The 22801-nt window shown below is 32.6% G+C and overlaps 2 protein-coding genes across 6 annotated transcripts in view; one reads left to right on the top strand and one right to left on the bottom strand.

Annotated features, from left to right (window-relative positions):
* The window catches only part of LOC143202462 (uncharacterized), a 126642-nt gene extending 112856 nt beyond the window's left edge, over nucleotides 1-13786 (bottom strand). The window contains exons 1-7 of the mRNA XM_076414023.1: nucleotides 13559-13786; nucleotides 13263-13499; nucleotides 11094-11479; nucleotides 6080-6203; nucleotides 5788-6021; nucleotides 2925-3208; nucleotides 82-307 (exon numbers count right to left, since the gene is read on the bottom strand). Coding sequence (XP_076270138.1) covers nucleotides 82-307; nucleotides 2925-3208; nucleotides 5788-6021; nucleotides 6080-6203; nucleotides 11094-11479; nucleotides 13263-13499; nucleotides 13559-13585 — 1518 coding nt within the window. The 5' untranslated portion in view covers nucleotides 13586-13786. The remainder of the gene's footprint in view (nucleotides 1-81; nucleotides 308-2924; nucleotides 3209-5787; nucleotides 6022-6079; nucleotides 6204-11093; nucleotides 11480-13262; nucleotides 13500-13558) is intronic.
* Nucleotides 13787-16565: 2779 nt separating this feature from the next.
* The window catches only part of LOC143202395 (uncharacterized), a 32711-nt gene continuing 26475 nt past the window's right edge, over nucleotides 16566-22801 (top strand). The window contains exons 1-2 of one of the 5 annotated variants that reach the window (XM_076413888.1): nucleotides 16566-16757; nucleotides 16820-16970. In XM_076413888.1, coding sequence (XP_076270003.1) covers nucleotides 16842-16970 — 129 coding nt within the window. In that variant the 5' untranslated portion in view covers nucleotides 16566-16757; nucleotides 16820-16841. Of the gene's footprint in view, nucleotides 16769-16819; nucleotides 16971-20599; nucleotides 21180-22801 lie in introns of those variants that run through there. The other 4 variants (XM_076413905.1, XM_076413898.1, XM_076413939.1 and 1 more) reach the window with 4 other exon arrangements.

Below are 22801 nucleotides of genomic sequence, written 5' to 3'. Positions count from 1 at the left end.
AGTTTTACTATCGAAATATACTTTATAAAAATAAACAATATATAAAAAAAAATGGTTTGAAACAATAATCAAGTCACTTACCTCTTGATCCTTGAGCTTTTCATCGTCCTGATTATTATCCAGTTCTTGTACCATCGTTTTGATGGCGTCCTCGTTTATAGGTGTGTGTAGCGGGGTGCTGTTTAGGACTCCCGACTTTTTCGAGTTGACGATCTTCAGTTGAGGGAGAGAGAGGATGTCTGGCGTCTTTTGCAGAGGAGGACGGTGTTTGTAGGTTGCTGTCTTATATTTCGATTTAACGTTAAACCTGAAAATGAATATCATAAAAAAACAATAAGTTAAAACTGTTATAATCTAAAAAGGTTTAGTGAACAGAAATCAACCCAAAATGGTCTGCAACATCTGTTAAATTAAATTATCACTATCAAAAGTTCGTTAAAGGGGTATTAATTTGAAAAAATAGATTTGTATATAAGTCGGAACCCACACGTTTGGAATTGCAACATCACTACATAGTATAAAACAAAGTCGCCTTTTCTGTCCCTATATCCCTATGTGCGCTTAAATCTTTAAAACTACGCAACGGATTTTGATGCGGTTTTTTTCAATAGATAGAGTGATTCAAGAGGAAGGTTTATATGTATAATACATGCATAATATACTAAGGCAACATTGCTAATTTTAGAGGTTTCTAACGTGATGTAAATTAACCTATTTTTTAGGCTTATTTAGCAATTAGCAAAAACGCTGCCTAACCCTACGAGTTAGATCAAATTAATGTACTACAGTATTGTACACCATAAAAAGGTCTACAAAAAAGTCCGCGATGGTATATGTTTATCTTTTAGGGATAACCCACATTAACCATTTTTATTGTTTACTTTTTACGTGAGAAAATGGCTTATTTACGAAGCTATTTTAAGCAATACGGCATTAATCCTTATCGAATTAAGTACCTTAAATACAGTGTGCAATTAATATAGATCAATATGGCTCCTTACAGCATGTAAATTAAACAAATATTTTCGGTGATATTACAAATTTAAAATTTGCGTTTAAAAATGTGTAATGTAATAAAAATTGTATGAATTTAGATATTCCAAAGATAGCAGGAAATCTTCATAGTAAGTATAGGGGAAGAGGAATTGTTTTACTCCAAATTTAATGCGTGCAGGCCAAGGGCAGTAATGAATGAACCAAAAATACTGGATCGATTTTAATCATGTTTTCATTGAGTGGCATAGGCATATATATTTTATGCCCGTGCAAAGTCGGAGCGGGCCGCTATGTTTTTATATACAACGTTCATATTTTTTCTCTAGTGTATTTAATTTAGTATCAGCATTGCACCCGTGCGAAGCCGGGGCGGGTCGCTAGTTTATAACATTTTAGTTTACATGTTTAATGAAGGCTTTATTCCTATTTAAAAACTGATAATCCTTATGGAAAAAATAATTGGTCCAAAAGCCTATGTGTATCTCAAGTTCTACAAATCCATTTTACTTGAAATGTGCCGTAAGCCTTCTCTATATATTATTGTATCCTATTAAAATAATAAACTGCTGGCTTGGTTGGCGCAGTGATAAAGGCAACAGGATGGTTTTCCTACTGTCGCGATAGTCGCGGGGTCGAATTCTGCTGGGGCATGGTCGTAAATTTATGTGTGTGATTGTTTAACATCTGTAATCCTTAGGCAAGAGTGCAAAATCCGACAAGGAAAATGATACCAGTCACGCCGGTAACCAGGCTGGGTAAGATCGGATGTCTTCTGGGATGATTTCTAAGTTGGTTACTCGCCAGTAGGTAGTTTTAATTCCGAGGGACATGATATATATATTTTTTTATTATATATATAACTAGCGACCCGCCCCGGCTTCGCACGGGTGCAATGCTGATACTAAATTAAATACACTACAGAAAAAATATGAACGTTGTATATAAAAACATAGCGGCCCGCTCCGACTTTGCACGGGCATAAAATATATATGCCTATGTCACTCAATGAAAACATGATTAAAATCGATCCAGTATTTTTGGTTCATTCATTACTGCCCTTGGCCTGCACGCATTAAATTTGGAGTAAAACAATTCCTCTTCCCCTATACTTACTATGAAGATTTCCTGCTATCTTTGGAATATCTAAATTCATACAATTTTTATTACATTACACATTTTTAAACGCAAATTTTAAATTTGTAATATCACCGAAAATATTTGTTTAATTTACATGCTGTAAGGAACCATATTGATCTATATTAATTGCACACTGTATTTAAGGTACTTAATTCGATAAGGATTAATGCCGTATTGCTTAAAATAGCTTCGTAAATAAGCCATTTTCTCACGTAAAAAGTAAACAATAAAAATGGTTAATGTGGGTTATCCCTAAAAGATAAACATATACCATCGCGGACTTTTTTGTAGACCTTTTTATGGTGTACAATACTGTAGTACATTAATTTGATCTAACTCGTAGGGTTAGGCAGCGTTTTTGCTAATTGCTAAATAAGCCTAAAAAATAGGTTAATTTACATCACGTTAGAAACCTCTAAAATTAGCAATGTTGCCTTAGTATATTATGCATGTATTATACATATAAACCTTCCTCTTGAATCACTCTATCTATTGAAAAAAACCGCATCAAAATCCGTTGCGTAGTTTTAAAGATTTAAGCGCACATAGGGATATAGGGACAGAAAAGGCGACTTTGTTTTATACTATGTAGTGATAAAAAAAGTAACATTTTGCATGTTTAATTTTTTATTTCTTTTATGTATTTTTAAGCACTAATAAATATATATAGCCCATATAAAATATCTACCAAAAAATGGGTAGTAATTTTTTTAAATACTTATAAATCTATACCTCTAGACTATGATATTATATTAAATATGAAGGAATAATTCTAATATCAAAATTCTTACTTCTTCTTTGCTAAATTTTCGACGGTCCTCTTCCAGTGGACATCCTTCCTGAAGGATGCAGTGGCCGTATACATGGAGTACCTCTTGTCAATGGCAGAGCCCTTTTTCCCATGTTTACAGCTCTTTCTGCTACTACTCAACTTCCTATTGCTATTCATTCCATATTTGCTTAGACTAAGATTAGATGCCTCCGATTTTAAAGCGCTCTCGGTGACGGAAACCACCGGCTTGCGATGCAACTCATTGACGTGTTGAAGAGTTAACTCTGCGCTCAATTTTAAACTCTGGAATAATGTGTTTGCTGTAAGTTCGCTGGATAATATTTTTTAGCGTTGGAAAATTTCGACCGAAGTTGACTTTTTACTACCGACTATTTCAGTCGCTATTTTCGGTTCGACTTATTTTATTACTATTTAACAGGTAAATTGAAAAGTCCCCGGTCTACGATAGTAAAACAAATTTTTTTGGAAAAATTAGTTTTTTATTCAACATAATTTCCTTCAAGGGTGATACATTGACTACAGCGACCCTCCAACTTTTCGATGCCAATTTTGTAATACGATTTGTCCTTTTCTTCAAAATAGGCCTCACTTTCGGCGGACAGGAAATAGTGGCTGGGGGCCAGACTGGAGAATACGGTGGCTCAGGAAGCAAATCCAAGCCCAATTCATGGATTTTTGCCATAGTTTTCACTGACTTGTGACACGGTGCATTGTCTTGGTGAAGCAACACTTTCTTTTTCTTCAAATTCGGCCGTTTTTCGGCGATTTCGTGCTTCAAACGGTTCAATAACGCTATGTAATAGTCGTTGTTGATGGTCCTTCCGTAGTCAATGAAAATTATTCCATGCACATCCCAAAATACAGACGCCATAAGCTTGCCAGCCGACTGTAGCGTTTTCCCACGCTTTGGAGCGGGTTGATCGTGTGCAGTTCACTCGGATGACTGTCGATTGGACTTCGGAGTGAAATGATGGAACAATGTTTCATCCATTGTCACATATCGACGCAGAAACTCGGGTTTATTACGCTTGATCATCTTGTGGCGACCGCCACGACCCTTTAGGCCACCACCAATTCACCATCAACAACTACAAAGGTTGGCAACGCCGGTGGATTGGTACCATGCAGTTCTAGGGTATAAAAGGCCATCACGACGACGTCTCGCTCTCTTTTCTTATCACCGTCCCCCTGTAACAGTACCACTTCCACACCGCTACCGTACTTCCTTCACCTTAACCTAATATCCTGTCCATTCTCCCATCGACCACATGTATCAATCGTAAGTTAGAATAAACAATATTGATTCAACCAGTGTTTTTAGTTCCCGTGCAAATTCCTTCCAAAAATAGTAGTGAGTGTTCTGATAAATAATCGTAGCGGCAGCCACATATTTCGACCGACCGACCGACCCGACGAACATTCCTACAATTGGTGACCCCGACGTGATCAAAGTGCCTAACAGGTAAATCAACTCAACATAAGCCACTCGACAGGTGCTTGACACGTGCATGGAAGGACAGCACGAGGAACGGAACTCATCAACATCACGTGGTCGACGACATCCCACGAGACTAGCCTGATGGACGAAAACCACAGAAGCCCATCATGTATACCAGCAACACATGAGCACCCTCGCATCACGAAGCGGGACACGTAACACATTTACAGGTACCCTCAAACAAAGCTAAACGCCTCAAGACGAACGACGTCCTGCTACAGCTCCGATGGCGGCTGATTCCGTAAAACTCCTCGCTCAGGTTGGGATCCCCATCTCATCGGCAGTCCCCGGGCGTTTGTTTGCGTGATTGCGGGTGCATTCCGGAACTTGCACCACATATAGGTACGTTCCACGGCTGTTCCACTAGGAGGAGAGTTATGTGGCGACCGCCACGACCCTTTAGGCCACCACCAATTCACCATCAACAACTACAAAGGTTGGCAACGCCGGTGGATTGGTACCATGCAGTTCTGGAGTATAAAAAGCCATCACGACGACGTCTCGCTCTCTTTTCTTATCACCGTCCCCCTGTAACAGTACCACTTCCACAGCGCTACCGTACTTTCTTCACCTTAACCTAATATCCTGTCCATTCTCCCATCGACCACATGTATCAATCGTAAGTTAGAATAAACAATATTGATTCAACCAGTGTTTTTAGTTCCCGTGCAAATTCCTTCCAAAAATAGTAGTGAGTGTTCTGACAAATAATCGCAGCGGCAGCCACACATTTCGACCGACCGACCGACCCGACGAACATTCCTACAATCTTCAAACACTGCTCCGAATCATCAACTCGTCGATGTTTTGGTCAGAAGTGAGCTCGCGCGGCACCTACTTTGTACGGAGCTTTCTCATACCCAAATATTAGTGAATGATATGACGTACACGTTCAGTCGATATCTTTAGAGTGCCTGCTATTTCATTTAATTTCAATTTATAGTCATTCAAAATCATTTTGTGAATTTTTTAAATGGTTTCGTCGGTAACAACCTCTTTTGGGCATCCACTGCGTTCACCGTCTTCGGTGATCATTTCACCACGTCTAAATTTAGCATACCAATCGTTGAAGGTTGATTTTTGTGGGGCAGTGTCCAGCATAAGTTTCTGCTTTAACTGTGTTTTTTCCCTTCAAAAAGCAATATTTAGAGCGAAATTGCTTTTTATATTTTTTTGTTAGAGCTAACTAAAAAGCATATGGATTTAATTCTAGTAGCGGAGACTTTTCAATTGACCTGTTATATATATATATATATATATATATATATATATATATATATATATATATATATATATATATTCATTTATTAGATTGAAAATAGTAAATTAATTAAAATATAGTAAGTATCAAACAACAACTTACATCAATAAATTCATTTATATAGTCATCGTTTTTATTGATTCCCCTATGTAAATCACATATTTCCATAATATTGCTCATCAGTATCTTCAGCTGGTTGAAACTGGTGTCACCCCCTGATGTCGTTAAGTGACTCTGGTAGGCTTGAAGACCGTTCAGCACGATCTGATGGGAGGCCAGAAGTTTTTGTTTAATCAAGGGTTCAGCCATTTGATGCTGTCCAGATAATTCTTTAACCTATGGTGTGATTTAGCGCATTGTTTACATCATGAATGACAAAAAGCACTATACCCACCTGTCTAGATAATGGATATAGATAGTTCCTTGAAAACCTGTTGAAGAACTCTTTTATTCTTACAGCCCGTCTTAACTCGTCCTCTTGACCGTCTGGTGGCGTGACTCCTTTAGCCAAGAGTGTTCTAGAATACAATTTACCCCTGCAGTTCTTTTGCGAATTAATCAATACTTACAGTCTATTCAAAGTTTTTTTGTACATACCTCGTCAAGATGTTTAATGTAAGTTAATGTAGTGCCTGTATGTAGTGTAAAACTAGAAATTTCACGGTATAGGCGACCTTGGGGAAACGTTTTGTTTAGTTCAATCAACGGTAGCGCTGCGATCGCAAATTGTGATAGTCTAGTTTAAATTTCTGGTGCCGCCACTAACATGGAACGTGATTGGCCGATTAAATTGTGTGAAGTCAGCATTTTCTATGGGCGTTCATTTTTAAATTTGTCGTTTGAAGGTTTTGGTTTTTGTTTAGATCAAGAAATCTTTGTCTTACGTTGTGCATATTTTCTGTTTTACATTAATTATTATGGAGTAATAATATAAAAATTGATGACAATGCGTCAGTGTAGTAAAAGATCTAGTGTACCGGGGTAAAAATCTACTACGGAAATTAGACATCGTTTCCCAAAGAATGATCTCGCTCCTTTCCAAAAATGGGTTGATCAAGTAAATAGTAGTAAGTTACCTGGATAAACCACAATACAAATATATCAACATCATGGTGTCTGTCACGGACATTTTAGTGAAAAATTTAGAATTACCCTTCCTTCACGAACAGGCATTAGGGTAAATGCATATTCAAAATTGTTTTTATCAGGTACATATAAAATTATCTATCTACTACATGTCTGTTTATGTATTGTTTGTTTACAGAAAATCAAAACCTACTTATGAAGATGTTAGTAGTAATAAAATTCAATTAATCTACCAAGTTATTCGTATGCTGTCAGTGTGATGTCACTACATAAAGAAGTCTTACAAGAAAGTAATAATTAAGATAACTGGATAATTAGTAGTAATAAATACTACTTTTAATTGTAAAATATCCCTAAAATATTTGTAATACTTTAACTTTTTAGAACAATCAGTGTTCAATAATTTTATAGTAGAGCTATTGTATATTTAAATTTGATTGCTTTGTTAAGAAAATATTTGTTACGGTGCCATCAATTAAAAATGTAATTGCTACTTTTAGGGGATTTATTACCTTAAAGAAATCTATTTTGTCTAAATTTACAAATAACTATATTTGTTTAAGAAATCTTAACCAAGATCGCTTAAAGAATTTTGTTGGATATATTAGAGGTCGTGGAGGTAGAAACAGTATCCTTCACCTAGTATGTTCGAGAAATCTTTAAAAGGACACATCATCACTTCAATTTTTTCACATCATTCTCCCGGAGAAAATTGAGAAGAAGATGAACATGTTAGGTAACTTATATTATTTTTTAACGGGAGATCTAGTACCACTTGAGGTTGTTAAATCACCAGTTGAGTCGATATTTGCAGTTCCAGAGAACTTTGCTCTGAGAAAAACAAGAGTCTAATATTGTATTTTAGTCTTATTTCAGGCTTTTTAACAAAACTTCTGAAAAAGAGACAACCTGCAATATTTGTCTACATTCTATATTAAGTAGTTCCACAGATTAAATACTCTAAAATCTAAATATATATAAAAAACACATACATTTTTATTGTTTCAACTGTCCAATCCATAATGATTTTCAAGACCAAAGTTTAAAAGTTATTATGAGGTGTGATTGTATTTTTGGTTTAATCAAGTTAATGCATTATCAACAGGGAAGGATTTAAAGTTTACCTTCAATATATCAAGATAAATTAGAACTCTAATAGATCCTTTAAAATTGATGGCACTAAACAAATATGGGAAGGCGTTATAGAAGAATTATAGATATTTTAATTTTGCCTAGAATAGAGCCCATAATTGTTTTTTTTGCTTTTTGTTTATATACATTTATATTATTTACACTTAGATATATTTGTATAGGATTTTATTTTAATAAATTAATTTTAAAAGTTAAATTTGATTTTTACTTAAATACTATTGGCCAATAAATGTGACGTCACAAATCAGGCGAAATGGCAGACCAATCAAAGCAAAGTATTTTCCTTACATTTTCCTTTCTACATAAGTATTTTAAACTAACCAATCAAATTCACGTTATCAGCGCCGCCAATGATTGAACTAAGCAAAACTTTGCCCCACTACTTACCATTGGAGTTGCACACCCCTGGTAGTGCCTGCAGCAATTTTTAAAATCCTTTTATAATCAGACAATGTTTTGCTTCTCATTTTATTCTATTTAATTCAGAGACACAATTCTGTATGATTGACTCAAACGCGTAAACGAATAAGCCTATCAGATTCATCCGGTTGTCAGACGTATGCAAAATTCTTGAAAGCAATAGTGATAAGAGGTTAGAACTCTAACCTATAAACTATTGTGGCTGTATAGTTAACTGTAGTTCTTAGATGTACTATAATGTTAAAATAAATTATATTTGATAACATTTTTTTCAATTATTTTATTTAGATTCGAATTTTGCCAAACTGAACTCAGGCAATGACGTATGTACAAAATAACCTTGAGTAGACTATATATCTATATCGTTTAGAACATTTAGAATAAAGATTCCATCCAAACCAAGAGGACAATGAACTACCATGTCTCGATCCCAATAACTGTTCCTAGAATATAACAATAGCAAGTCCTAAGGAAATGTCGGAAAAAATTAAGCATTATTTTCATTTAAAAAAATCAACATGCTCTATGACGCAAGTAATACTTAAAAAACAGTAAAGCCCTTAGTTAAATGAACCATGAAGAAATGCACAGAAAACTGATGAAATAATAAGGACAACAGAAACTTGCAAACTTGAAGTGAAATCATATCGCCATATTTCATTATTGCCATTTTTGGCTAAACTCTCAAAGCAACAAAGCTCACCAAAGCCATTGAAATACAGATGAGATTGAAAAGTTTATAGAAAATAAAGGTGTGTGCTTTACTGTTTTCCTCCATGTTATATAGGCTTTTGATAGAGTATAGCGTGAAGGCCTTTTTGTATAAAATAAAGTCACTTATCATTAAGCATTTGTGCCCGCTATTAAAATTTTATTGGATTAATTGACACTTCAGTGTTAAACATGAAGGAACATACTCGTATTAATGACATGCAAATTCCATATGCCAACATGGTAAAATACATTGGCATGGCTCTGGATGCCAAGCTCAGGTGGAAAAAGCAAATAAAAAAGAAACGCGACGAACTTAACACCAAGTCCAGGAAAATGTATTGGTCATATATATTTATACGATATATATTATATATTTATACCATATTTACCATACTACCCTCGTAATCCAATACCAATACCATGATATATCTAGCCCGTCCAATAAAACAGCCAATATATATCATAGATGACGTCAAATATATTGAGAATTTAAGTTTGTAGAAATTAAAAATTCGTAAAAATAAAGTCACTTATCACTAAGCATTTGTGCCTGCTATTAAAATTTTATTGGATTAATTGACACCTCAGTGTTAAACATGAAGGAACATACTCTGATCTCAAACTTATGAAGGCTGACGTACCACGGGGAAGTGTGTTAGTGCCAGTACTCTTTCTTCCTAACGCCACAACATTATATAGCACAATTATCACTTTTGCTGATGATACGGCAATATCATTGGTAACAGAGAGAAACTCCAATCTGCTCTGGATAAACATACTATCTGGACTAAACAATGGCAATAGATATAGATATCAGAAATAAGAAGACTACGCCACAACGCGACTCGTATTAATGACATCAAATTCCATATGCCAACATGGTAAAATACATTGGCATGGCTCTGGATGCCAAGCTCAGATGGAAAAAGCAAATAAAAAAGAAACGCGACGAGCTTAACACTAAGTCCAGGAAAATGTATTGGTTGCTTGGCCGAAACTCCCAGCTATTAACTTACAACAAGCTTATTTTATATCACCCGATACTAACCATTGTGGAGCTACGTAATTCAGCTATGGAGCTGCGTCGGACTCTAATATCCATGTAAATCAAAAGTTTGAAATTAAAGCACTGAAATGTATTGTGAACGCGATTGATAATTGGCCTTAATTCTTTATATTTTTAATATATATTTTATGTTCTTATTAAGTTTTATTTAATACATTTGTTTTGAGAAATTAAATGTAGTTTCTAAATTCAATTTTATTTATAAATTAAACGTAACATTAGTGGGAAGTCATGGTGATGATGCCATGATGTTACGTGACATGATAAAATAATAATGAAATGGTAAATCTGCGTGGTAAAGTCTGTTTAAGAACCAATCGAATGACTTCCCAACAAAATCTATAATGAGTACGATCTGAATATTTGACGTGGTGAAACTTATTGAACCAAAGACACCTATTGAGTTTTCTCTTTGTTACTATATGGGTATGTACGCCTTTGTGATCTCTATCGCGACCTAGAAATTGAGGTGGTCAGGTACATTTCTAAAACGGATGATCCTACATGTGAACCTAATGATGTTAGACATGTAAAACGAAAAAACCCATCTGGCCTTGGTAAATATTTTAATTGTAGATATTGGTCAGCATGTTATAACAACGAAAACTTAATGGTTAATTGCGCACTGGTTGTAATAACTAAATTTAAAAAAATATATCACATGTTTCATACATCTTCGCAGTTAACAGATTTAATAACATAAATTACCGAAAGGTTAGTTACAAATTTAAATAAAACCTTTTTTGCACAATAATCAAACTGGATAGAACCGTGTCAGAAGATTGGTTATACGAGTTATCAGATTTTGATTAAACATACACATAAGCGAAAAACAATGATATCAATGTCCTCTCGTAAACGTTTGAAAATCAGTTGAAAATGTATTCAGGGGGCGAACTTCGTTAGAACAGACTTCTGTTCTCAGTAATTGTAGCAATATAAAATATGAATTAATTAATGACCAACTTACCTGATATCAATAATAGCTTGTACGCTTCGTTCTAAAACCATCTTACACTTTTTCTCATAGTCTAGTATCGTCAGACCCTTGTTATAACAACCCTGCACTTTACTGGGCGATCTTGGTTTTTGTTGCTCGCTAGTTTTCGTGTTCGTTTTTGCTTTGGTGGGTTTATCATTCTTCCTGATGGAATAAACATCGCCGAAATCGACAGAATCGCCGCTACTAGTGTCGTAACCCCCATGAACGGGCATAGTTCGGAAGCGATCGTTTATGGATTCCTTCGATACGTTGGCGTGGTCTCCGATTGGTGAGATTTCGGCTTGTTCGAGACCGGTCTGTCCTATGACGGATAATTTCTCGTGGAGTTTCTTTCGAATAGTTTGGGCCTTTTTCTAAAATTGATAATAAAAGCGTTCTAATACATGAGAACTTTACTACGATTTGCTATTACTAACGAGAAGTTAACAAAGGTAGACTAAAAAGAGAGCAGACTCAATATATCCATCCCACAACAAAATAAACAAAAACAAACCAATATATGATTAAAAAACATCCTATATTTTGTTGCTTGAGCGTTTGACCGTTTCTTCACTTTAAAATGGCATTAATTTTGCATTTTTATGTTAACGAAATTACATTCGAAATTACATTTTTCTCCTTTTTAATTTTCTCATCGCATGTAGACATCTGGAAATAGATATATCAGATACACCAACTGATACGCTTTCAGTTAAGCTGAGTTTCCAATATGCATCCAATATGCATATTGGAAACATCCAATATGCATATGCATTGTCAATAACAGTAAAATCACCACTTCTAAATCGTTGAAACCAAAACCGCCAATTAGAATATGATGAAGCAGCGTCATCCTGAGTCTCTAAAAGTTTTTGATGGTCTTCGACAGCAGATGTCTTCAAACCAAACGAGAAAAGTAATGAATGTCATCGGTACGCACTATATAACTCAATAATACTACATAGAAAATATTATTTCATGTAGAGAAGCGCCAAAACCATCTAATTATATTACTAATGACAGTTAGATTAGGTTGTTGAAGAATTGTTTGTATTAATACTTTGCATTCTCACCAGTTGATATCGCTGATCAGAATACATGCACCTAATATTGTGGTAAATAAAAAATACGATTCATCTAAAGAATAATCTAACACAATATTAATATTGATTGTACTAAGACGAATCAAATGTACTAAATACAATGACAAAACAATGTCAATTATTTTATACGTATTTACACAAATTTCTGAGAGTTTTCACTCTTCCGGCTCTCAAACAAATAATAAAGATCGTAACATCTTTAAACTTACATTTTCTGAGGCCAGTACATTGGATTACACAAAATGTCGTTGAGTATTCTTGTCCTACGATATTTACTATACTACCCTCGTAATCCAATCCAGCCAAAACAATAATAAATTAGTTCCATTTAAAGGAAAGGAAATAATTCAAAATAAAAAATAGATTATAACAAGAAGCGAATAAGAATAGAAATTTTGTAAAAAAGAACTACGCCAAATAAAGAAAGAGAATAAAGGACTAATGCAGAAAGCGATAAATAAAAGAATCAAAGATGAATACTAAGCCAGAACAGGAAAAAAAAATACAAATTGAACAAACACAAGAAAAGATCAAAAGGACTACGAAATTTTATATAAGAATAACATCTAAGTGGCTGGTAAAGTTCGGATAATTTTGGAACTAATAAAATATAGGAGGAACAATATTAGAAAAGCAATAATAATAGTGAAATATATAAACAACAGAAAATGTCTCAGGTTTCCATTAAAAAAAAAAAAAAATTATAGAAGAATAACACTACTGGATGTGGCAAGATATTAGAGATAATGGTACAGAAAATACTATGCTAAGAAAAGTTTCTGTGTAGGGTCCAATACACAGGTATTGACAGAAAAGAATAAGTAAAAATACAATAATACCACCATACTTGATAATTGTTTTATAATATCAAAATAGATAATCGAAAAAAGTTTTAACACAAACAAAAATACATCAAACTTGGAGAAAACAGTAGATTTACCATAATTTTGGTAGGCCTGACAACACTGCCGTGTAAACAACCGTCAGTCTCATAACAAACAAGAAAAACATAACCTTACATAAATAATATTGAGATTGGGGTAAGAAACATTACCTTTCTTTCTTGATAAACGAACTGGTCATTTTCACAGTGTAAAATATCGGAACCACCACCACCATTAACACAACTCCGAGAAGAATTCGAAACCGTACTTTCAGAATCGGACAATATTCGTTTCGGATGGGCACAAAATAATTTTTGTTCTTGTTTGGATTTCGCAGCTTTTTCCTCCAGTCTTAGATGCTGATACTCCAGTTTCTTTATCAGCGAAAAGTCCTCCCCGAGATCATGCTACGGGGTAACAAAAACGATTTTCACAAAAAAACGATACGAACAAAGAAACAACTTACGTCGTTGACGATAAAGTCGCCGCTCATATTCGACTATTGGAGTGCTCGATCACTTTCAGAAAAACCTTGTAAAAACAGATTATGCAAATCAATAGAGTTACGTAAAAGCTAAAAACTTCAAAAAACTTGACGCATAGGTCGAACCCCCTTAACTGCATCCTAACAACCCGCATTTTTAATTGTTAAGCTGACAGTTGTTTGTGACGTAGGGTTGCCATGGAAACGTATACCGGTGCGACCCACCTGTTATCGAGGTAAAATAACCAATTTTTTTTTAATCAGGTGTGTGATCCATAAATCTCAATCAAAAATAATTCTATTATTTCCGAAAATATTTTCTTTTCTTAATTATAATATTTATTTACCCTGCAAACTAATTTTATTAGTTGATAATTTTAATAACTGTTGGGATTAAAACTTGGATACGAAATGTATAAAAACAATATATATTTTTTTCAATGGAAACATAATTTAATACAAATATTTCAGAGGAAATTGTTAGCCTGGAAAGTGTCCATAAAAAGCCGAAAGAGCAATTAAGGAATGCTTTAAATTATATAAAATAAGTTTCAAAGAAACCATGTTGCAGAATGCGTGATTAAATCTAGTTTTATCAAGAAAAATTTACACAGATATTAACATAATAAACTAAGGAGAAATACAGTGATGTCAGAAAGTCTTTACACTGTATCGAACGACACAAGAACTAAACGTAAAAGGTAAATATGCTCTCTAATGAAAGTAAAATACATTATTCAGATATACAATTGCTAATTAGGTGGATTAGGACTTCGGGGGATACCACTACATAAAAAAGCACGCCTGGAACTTTACCGAATGGGCGGTGTGGAAAAGAGTTAATGTAAATATAATAAAACAACTCTAACCTCTAAATTTTTGTGGCTGTATAATTAATTGTAGTTTTAAGTTCTTTGGTAATATGTGTATTAGATGTAGTATAATGTTAAAATAAATCATATTAGAAAACATTTTTGTTTAATTATTTTATTTAGATTAGAATTTTGTTACATGTCAAAGTAAAAAATACTAAAATTCAGAGTTGATGCGGCAACATTGCGTCATCAATTCAGATGATCGTGGCTTCACTGCTGTTTTTAATAGACTATATATACTTTTCCTTAGGAAAATGCTGATTTTGAATGTAATTAGCGGTATTTTGTTTTTCTTTAGTTAATTTGGTGAAATCCACACCACAAGGAAGTAAACTGGGAGTGTAAATTTATTTGAAATGAAATGTTACCAGTAAATTTTAATATTTTTTTTAATACAGTTAATTATATTTCTCAAAATAGTTGGTAGATATTACATGAATAATACTTAATAATAATAACCACATTAATACTGATAGGAAATTTTTGTATTAATACGTATTAATAGTAAAATTTCAATATATTATCAACCTAATAAAACCTTTTTCATTTTTGTTAAACATCAATTGTTAAATTAGTTATAAGTTAGAGTTTTTATTTTATTTAGTATTCAAACCTTACATTTTCGTTATATTATTATTATGTCTATATTCTTATAAATAAAAATGTTTAATTAAAATAGATTTGTTTTAATATCCCGCTTGTGGCGCTCTCTGTGGTTCGGGAGATCATAATTTAGTCACAACTTTTTGTATTGAAAAACATCTTCTATGTCGGACTATTCTATGACTGGAGAAAAAAAGGACCCGTTAGCCCTTAGCTTGTTAGTCAAGCCCCATCAACAACATTTAACTGTAACAACACACATAAAGTTTAGACTTAATCGGTGTTTTTAGTTCCTGTGAAAATTCCTTCCATGAAATGACAGTGAATGATCAAACAAAAAAACCCAGTCAAACAAATGAACAGACACGAACAAACACACCTATAGATGCCCTTCTCGAGCGACATCTACAGGTTGATGATAATAACGAACTGAGACATTGTCTTAAGCTATGTAACAATATTAACAAACGCATACCAGATTGAAGAAAGTATAGTTAAAATATTTAGGGAAATAAAAATTTTAATAATAGGAGAGAAAAAGAACGATTCTTATTACAGAAGCTTTCATTTTTTTATTGAAAATGTGATTACATCTTAGAAGTTATAAAGTTTTCCACCTTTTATGAATCTCAAAAATCCAATTTCTGATTTGTTTAGATGAAACTAAGCGTATTCGAGTAGAACATTCTGCATAGACATGAAAATTGATAACCAAAGAGGACTAGGTCTGGGCTATAATGCGGGTAAAGTATCAAATATATTCTAAATTATAAGTGGTCGGGTACTGTCATAATATATTGCCAATCTGGTCTGCAGTTTGATGAGCTATTTTCGGTTATATCTTCATCAATGGTTTACATCAAATTTAATTCACCAAGTCGTAAATCAGTTCATTGTTTATGATTCATTAATACTGCAAGTTCTTATTTTGTTTGGCATGGATTTCCATCAAATAATGCAAAAATTATGAATTTGTCCAATACATGAGTAAGAAATACAAAGAATTTAATAATAATATTACAATTTTATCTCCCAGAGATAAACAAAGATACTATCTATGCGTTTTAAAAACTAATTCATTAATTTAACGACTAAGTTACTATCTGTAATAACACGCAACCGTATTTATCTTTAAATACTGATCAAAAAATCGAAATCGAATCAAATTTAACTCTCAAAGCACCATATGGTAGCCTAGACATTTTTCCATACCATAAAACTTATAGTGAAAAATGTATTAAAACTTTGATCAATTTTTTTTTTGCTTCGATTAACCAATATTATGATGTCCGTTATTCATTTTAATAGATTACTTGCTAGAGAAACTTATGACGTTTTATATTTAAGTATCATAATCGCAGATTACTTTTCCATACACTTAATATCAATGAATAAGATATCCCAGAAAGATAAATAACATAATTTACTTCATTACTTGACAGTAATCGTTGATGTTTTAAACCACTGTATTATTTATTCGTTGTTATACGTTACCTTGGCGACTGTATATTACAGGAACGGGGGTAAAACCATAAAAGAGGATGAACGATTAATGCTCGCGCGAAGTACGATTAGAGAGACAAAGACGGGCGTAATTGAATTTGGTCAGTCATGAGATTGACAATAAACGTACATGGGTTAGTGTAGTTTATAGAAATTTTGATATAATTTATTTGAAAATGTGTGAGTTCTCCTCTTTTTAAGTAAGTTTATTGTAAGTATCGAATGTAGAAGTTTTGGTTATGTGTCCACGTGTTTACTTTAGGTAATAGATAGCTTAAAAGATAATGAGACAAATAAAGTACGCTAGGAAGAATTCTATCGGCGATCACAAGAAAGTGCCTTTAAATACCATAATTTTACCACCTATATCACCGCACGAAGAAGAAGCTCGTCATTTTTTAAATAGCATATTGGTAAGTAACGATTGTACTTTATTATGTTTAATAAATATGGAGGTATTACATGTTTATACAAGATATTTAGATTTTAATGTCTTGTATATAGGCAACGCAAAAAACTGCAGAGCTCGAATATATTTTAATACTTACTTTTAAGCATCAGAAAACAATAAATATGACGCTTACAATAAAACTTAAAATAATAATACAAAAATTTGAAATTAATTCTGTCTAGTCAACGAGACCATAAAATTCATATAAATATTCCTAAGCAAATTTCCTTCACCATTTTGTCGTGATGCTCTTTTATATAAATTGAAAGTTAATTACAGTATATATACAAGTAAAGTATCGTGCTTTTCAATTAAAATTCATTATATACATAGATAATTTATTACTTTACTAATTATTAAATAACGTTTCAACTAAATTTCATAAATTATCATCTGTATTTTCGTTTTATATTATGATTTTTGTAATATTATATAAACTTTTACAAAAATTTGAATGTTATTTTATTTATATGATATTCAAGATATTTATTTTTTGTATATAGTTGTTTTCTAATTCATATTGGTTTATTTCTTAAAGATTTAATTTAACAATTAATGCAGTTCAGGTAAATATCCATTAATTTATAAAGTTCTAAACAATTCAAGAACTGGTTAGATGTTAGATTTAAAGAATGGCCTACTGTCTAATGTATGAAAATGGATATTTTTGTAGATAGCTGTAATTTCAAGCATAGCATTATCAATATTTCTACCTATTCTACCATTCTAATTTTCACATTTTTCAATCAGATTTGGCTAAAAATGTATTTGCACATCTATTTTGGATATGGATGGCTTTTTAGTGTTTAAAATTTCATATTTTCAATAACTTTGAATCACTTCAATTCTGTTAGAAATTGTAACCCTATTTATATTTTTTATTATATTTAGATATTTACTTCTGAATGAAATTTCATTAAAAATGTATTTGCTATATTAATTTTGAATCATAATCTAAACATTATTTTATTATTTTTTTGATTACTTCATATTATTTATATTTATTACATACAATTTCAACTTAAATTAGCGTTTTATCGCCTCTCTTTTGGATTTATATCTTAATTTTTATGATTTTAGATGAAGTTTTAATTTTATTTTACTTTTATAAAATCAAATAGATATTCTAGATAATTTTCCATGGTTTCTACTACTAATATACCGGGAAAAGACGACATAATATAACCACAGTTTTTTATATGCTCTTCGACGGTTAAAATAAAGCGAATCTGACGAGCATTAGAAACGAATAATCAGTAAAACATAAACATCCTTTCATAAATAGTAAATTTTGTACTATCATACTCTAACAGCCTCTTAATGAGTATAAATAAAAACTGCTAAAGAAAAAATCTTCCTACAGGTCCTGATAAGCTCAAACTTGGGTCATATTAGATTAAGAGTATTTTACATTTGGGTAGTATTCAACGATGGTAAACTTTTTCCTTTAATTGCTTAGGAAGCTGATTATAATATTCTTCTTTTATATATTATATCAACCTGTTATCAACAGTCCTCGGCATTAAGTCTACTGAGTGAATGACCAACTTAGAAATCATCCCAGAAGACATCCGGTCTTACCCAGCCTGATTACTGGCGTGACTGAGATAATTTTCCTTGTCGGTTTTTCTCAGCACTCTTGCCTAAGGATCATTACAAATGTTAAACAATCACAAACATAAATTTACGACGATGCCCCAGCAGAATTCGAACCCGCGACTATCGCAATAGTAGGAGGACCGTCCTGTCGTTTTTACCACTGCGCCAACCAAGCCGGCATAAATGTTCTTTACTAATACTGCTACTCCTGTTATACATTTATTTTAAGTGACAGTGTAAAATAAACTTATAAAAGTAAAAAACTAATGATAATGGCTTCAATATTCTAGTTCTATGGTTGGGAAAGTCTTAGTCTTACCCAACTTATCAAATGTCATATAATTTCGAGTTAATTTTCATAAGCTGTACTATAAGCTCGTAAAGAGAGTTCTATCTTGTGGTACAGGGATGTATTAACTGATGATTGATGTGATTGATTGTGAGTGTGTTTCTGACAAACAGATATAACAGTTGAACATTAACATATTTATAGAAATAACAGATTTCTAGCTTGGTTTCACCATCTCGACAATCAACTAAGTGCGACAGAGTAACAGCGGTTGTTGAAATGGCATTCGAAGAAAAGAAATACTGCTTGACAATATTCCTGGACGTCTCACAAGCTTTTAATTGGGTATTGCATTTGGGATTAATCTACAAAATGAGCAAATTGCTACGGCGGAATTATTATCAACTGCTGGTATCATATCTTTTCGAAAGAATCTTTTCGTCTTAACACTTAAACCTATTTCTGCTGAACTTCTGATATTCCAACAACAAAAGAAACAGTCCGGGGAATATTTGCCGACGACACAGTTATCATTGAAAAATATTTATTTCTGTCTACGACTATAGAAAAAGTACGAAGTGCGGCCAAAACAAGATCTACAAATGGACTAAATACTGAAAAATACAGAAATGACAAAAGCCTCATTATATCATTTGAAGGATTCCCGATTTCTCAAGCAGGCACCTCTCGGCATGCATAAGCAGAGCAGATTAGACTCAAATTTAAGAAACTGTACTGGTTAGTCGAAAGATACCCTCAACTTGACCTAAAATCAAAGAGATTGGTTTATCAGTCAATCATAAAGCCAATTTGGACCTATGGGATGCATTCACTAAAATATCAAACCAGCTAGTAATCCAGCGCACCCAAAACAGTGCTCTACGATTAATTACCAATGTTTATTGCTACGTAACCAACGAAGAGCTGCATGATTATATTAAAATCAAATGAATGTACGAATTATTTAAAGATTTCGCCTTAAAACATGAAATAAGTCTGCTAAATCACTGCAACGTGGAAGCAGTACAGTTACTGGACAACATGCAGGAAATCTGAAGATTGAAGCCAACCAAACCACACCAACTTGTGTCACGTATAAATGTATTCTTAACTTTAGCTTAAGTAGTTTATTTTTATTTTAATTTAGGAAATACATACTGATATATAAATCCCATACAGAACAGTAGTAATAAATTAATTTGTAAATTAAGATTGTACTAAGCATATATAATGCAAGATGTAATTAATTAAAAAAATGTTCATAGGTATTTTGAAGCCATAAAATATTTGAAATACTATCTACAAAATACATGATCAAAATACCAATTAAATACATATTTTCATAAAAAGTGATTCAAATACTGTCCAACCTTCCACCTAATAATGAGTAGATCTTCAACATCAACGAAGCAATGTTCTGGTGTAATAATGAGACAATGTTCCATTGGAAACTATTCAAATACTCTAAGAATCTATTACGTGAAGAACTGTAGCTATTTTAAAAACAAATGGTGGCTCAAAACCTAAAGAATTCAAAATATTGTGCATATGCCAGGTGTTTATATTATTTTGTCCATCTCCTCTACTTGATTTCGTTTATTATCATATGAATTTCTTGTTAATAATGTAATTTATATGCACAACAGCCCGTATATATTACAAAAACAGAATTAGATGAAAAAGTCGAAAAATAACGAAGGATATTTGTCTTTGGCGCCCAGGATACGGTCGCTATTTTCCCAGGGGCCATACCAATCCGTCAACCCCCGTGGCAAACCCACACCGAGCATGTCAAGACAGCGCAATCGATAAAACGGAAAGGAGCGATGCCGTTTCTGCTGAAAAATCGCGTGAAATAAAGGCACCGTGCGAGTAGCCGATTGGAATTAATCGATTTGCGTTCACATCTTGGGCAAATCCTCGAATTTAAGTCGCGACCATCAACGTTTCCGACCGATTTCCATCGTTTAGGCGTCCAAACATCGCGAATCTCATCGGCATGCAGTGCTACGACCTTTGCGAGTTGTGTATTGTTGTCGATGTCTGATATTCGGCGTGTTTACCTGACGATTTCGGCGAGTTGAAGGAACTTTTCCATGTCCGGTGAGAGCAATTATATTTAGCTGGTCATCAATCGGCTACCGTAGGACGAGATTACTCGTGGTCGCTTTTTACGCATTAAATATCCTCGATTCATCGTCGGAACCGCTTTGTTTTGGCATCTGTCTGGACGAGATGGCTTCGAAAGTTATCGTTAAATTACCTGTGGCTCCATTTGGTCAGGTAAGTCGTAAAACAAGGATTAGAGGTGTGTAGGTGTCCCCTATTGTATGAGAAATAGATATCAATGAATATATTAAGAGTTAACAGTGTTTTGTTTGATAATAAATGTTTTTCTATATTCTTTATATTCTTTATAATTCTATCTCTTTATAATTCTAATTCAGAAAGTGAAACGTAAATTGGAACCATGTATTGTTAATTCTTTGTGTGTCTGTTTGTGTCGTTTTCGATTTCAAGTTGTTGTCCAATGTCATTTTCTCGTTATTTGTCATATTAGGGGCAAAAGAATCAAAATCACAATGTTGCCAATGTTTATCTAACAATATTAAATTACACAAATTTGAACTATATTTGATAAAATTAACAATGAATTGTTAACTAGTTGCCTTTGTTTGATCAAATAAGATATTAGGTGTGTGTGTGTGTGAATGTTTCTACTGTGCCAGATTATATACGAGATGACTTGCATGTTGTTGGCTCTCTTTCTGATCGAAAATGACAAATATGGTCGGTTATGGTTAAATTTCAAATGAAAACTGATGAGTCTTAGTGATTATTAAAGACTGTATAAACACAAACCTATATTGGAATTTTTTTATGTATTTTCATATAATCTCTTTTTTTAATGTTTCTTTATAAAGCGTAAAATAACTTGCCACTAGCAAAAAAATTATCAAAACAAAACTAAGCTTAGAAAAGATCGAAACACGGGGTTATATAAATCCTTATATAAAACTGTTATTTTTCATTGAACTATCATTGTAGTCCAATTAGGAGTATATATATATATATATATATATATATATATATATATATATATATAACAACAACAACAATCATTGAAAACTAATGATTAACTAAAGGCTGTATAAACCCAAACCTATATTTAAGTACTTTTTAGATATTTCCTTATATAGTGTTAAAATTAATGACTTAAAACAATTTATTAGCAACAACATTGTCAAAACAAAAAAATGTTTACAAAAATTTACAAAGTAAGAAAGTTTATATAAAAATTATTAAATTAACACTGAATTGATACTTCTTTGTCGAAGTGTCATTTCTTTGATAATTATCAAATTAAGAGTAAATAAATTGAAACCACAATAATGCTAATTGTATGTAATGATATTAAATTGGACAAATTTCAACTGATTTTTGATACAATTAACAATGAATTATTAATGATTTGTCCTTATTTGGTAAAATAAGTTATAAAACTTATATACTAGGTGTGTACTAGTTTTTCTATTGTACCAGATAACTTGCATATTGTTGCTTTCTTAATTTCTTTCTTACGATGATATCAAATTGGATAAATCAGCTTATATTTGATACAATTAACAATAAATTTCTAATTTTTTGTCCTTATTTATCTTATTTAACCGAAAATGGTCGAATGACTAGTTTTAGGAAAAATGTAGAAATTAATGCAAATCTATTTTATGAATTAGTTGAAGATTTCCTTATGGTTTTTATTTAGATACATATATAATAGTGAAAATTGAGGGGAAGTTTCAAATTAGGAATAAATATGAAAAAACAATAACAAATATTTACATATTAAGCTCTAACATGTATTTTGATCAGCGCTGTGAACTACTGTTAAACAACGTAACTTA

The sequence above is a fragment of the Rhynchophorus ferrugineus genome, unplaced genomic scaffold (assembly GCF_030347505.1).
Source record: "Rhynchophorus ferrugineus isolate W39M unplaced genomic scaffold, kcgeb_rfMv2 rfM1, whole genome shotgun sequence".
Taxonomy (NCBI): Eukaryota; Metazoa; Arthropoda; class Insecta; order Coleoptera; family Curculionidae; genus Rhynchophorus; species Rhynchophorus ferrugineus.
This window is presented reverse-complemented; position numbering and strand designations above follow the sequence as displayed.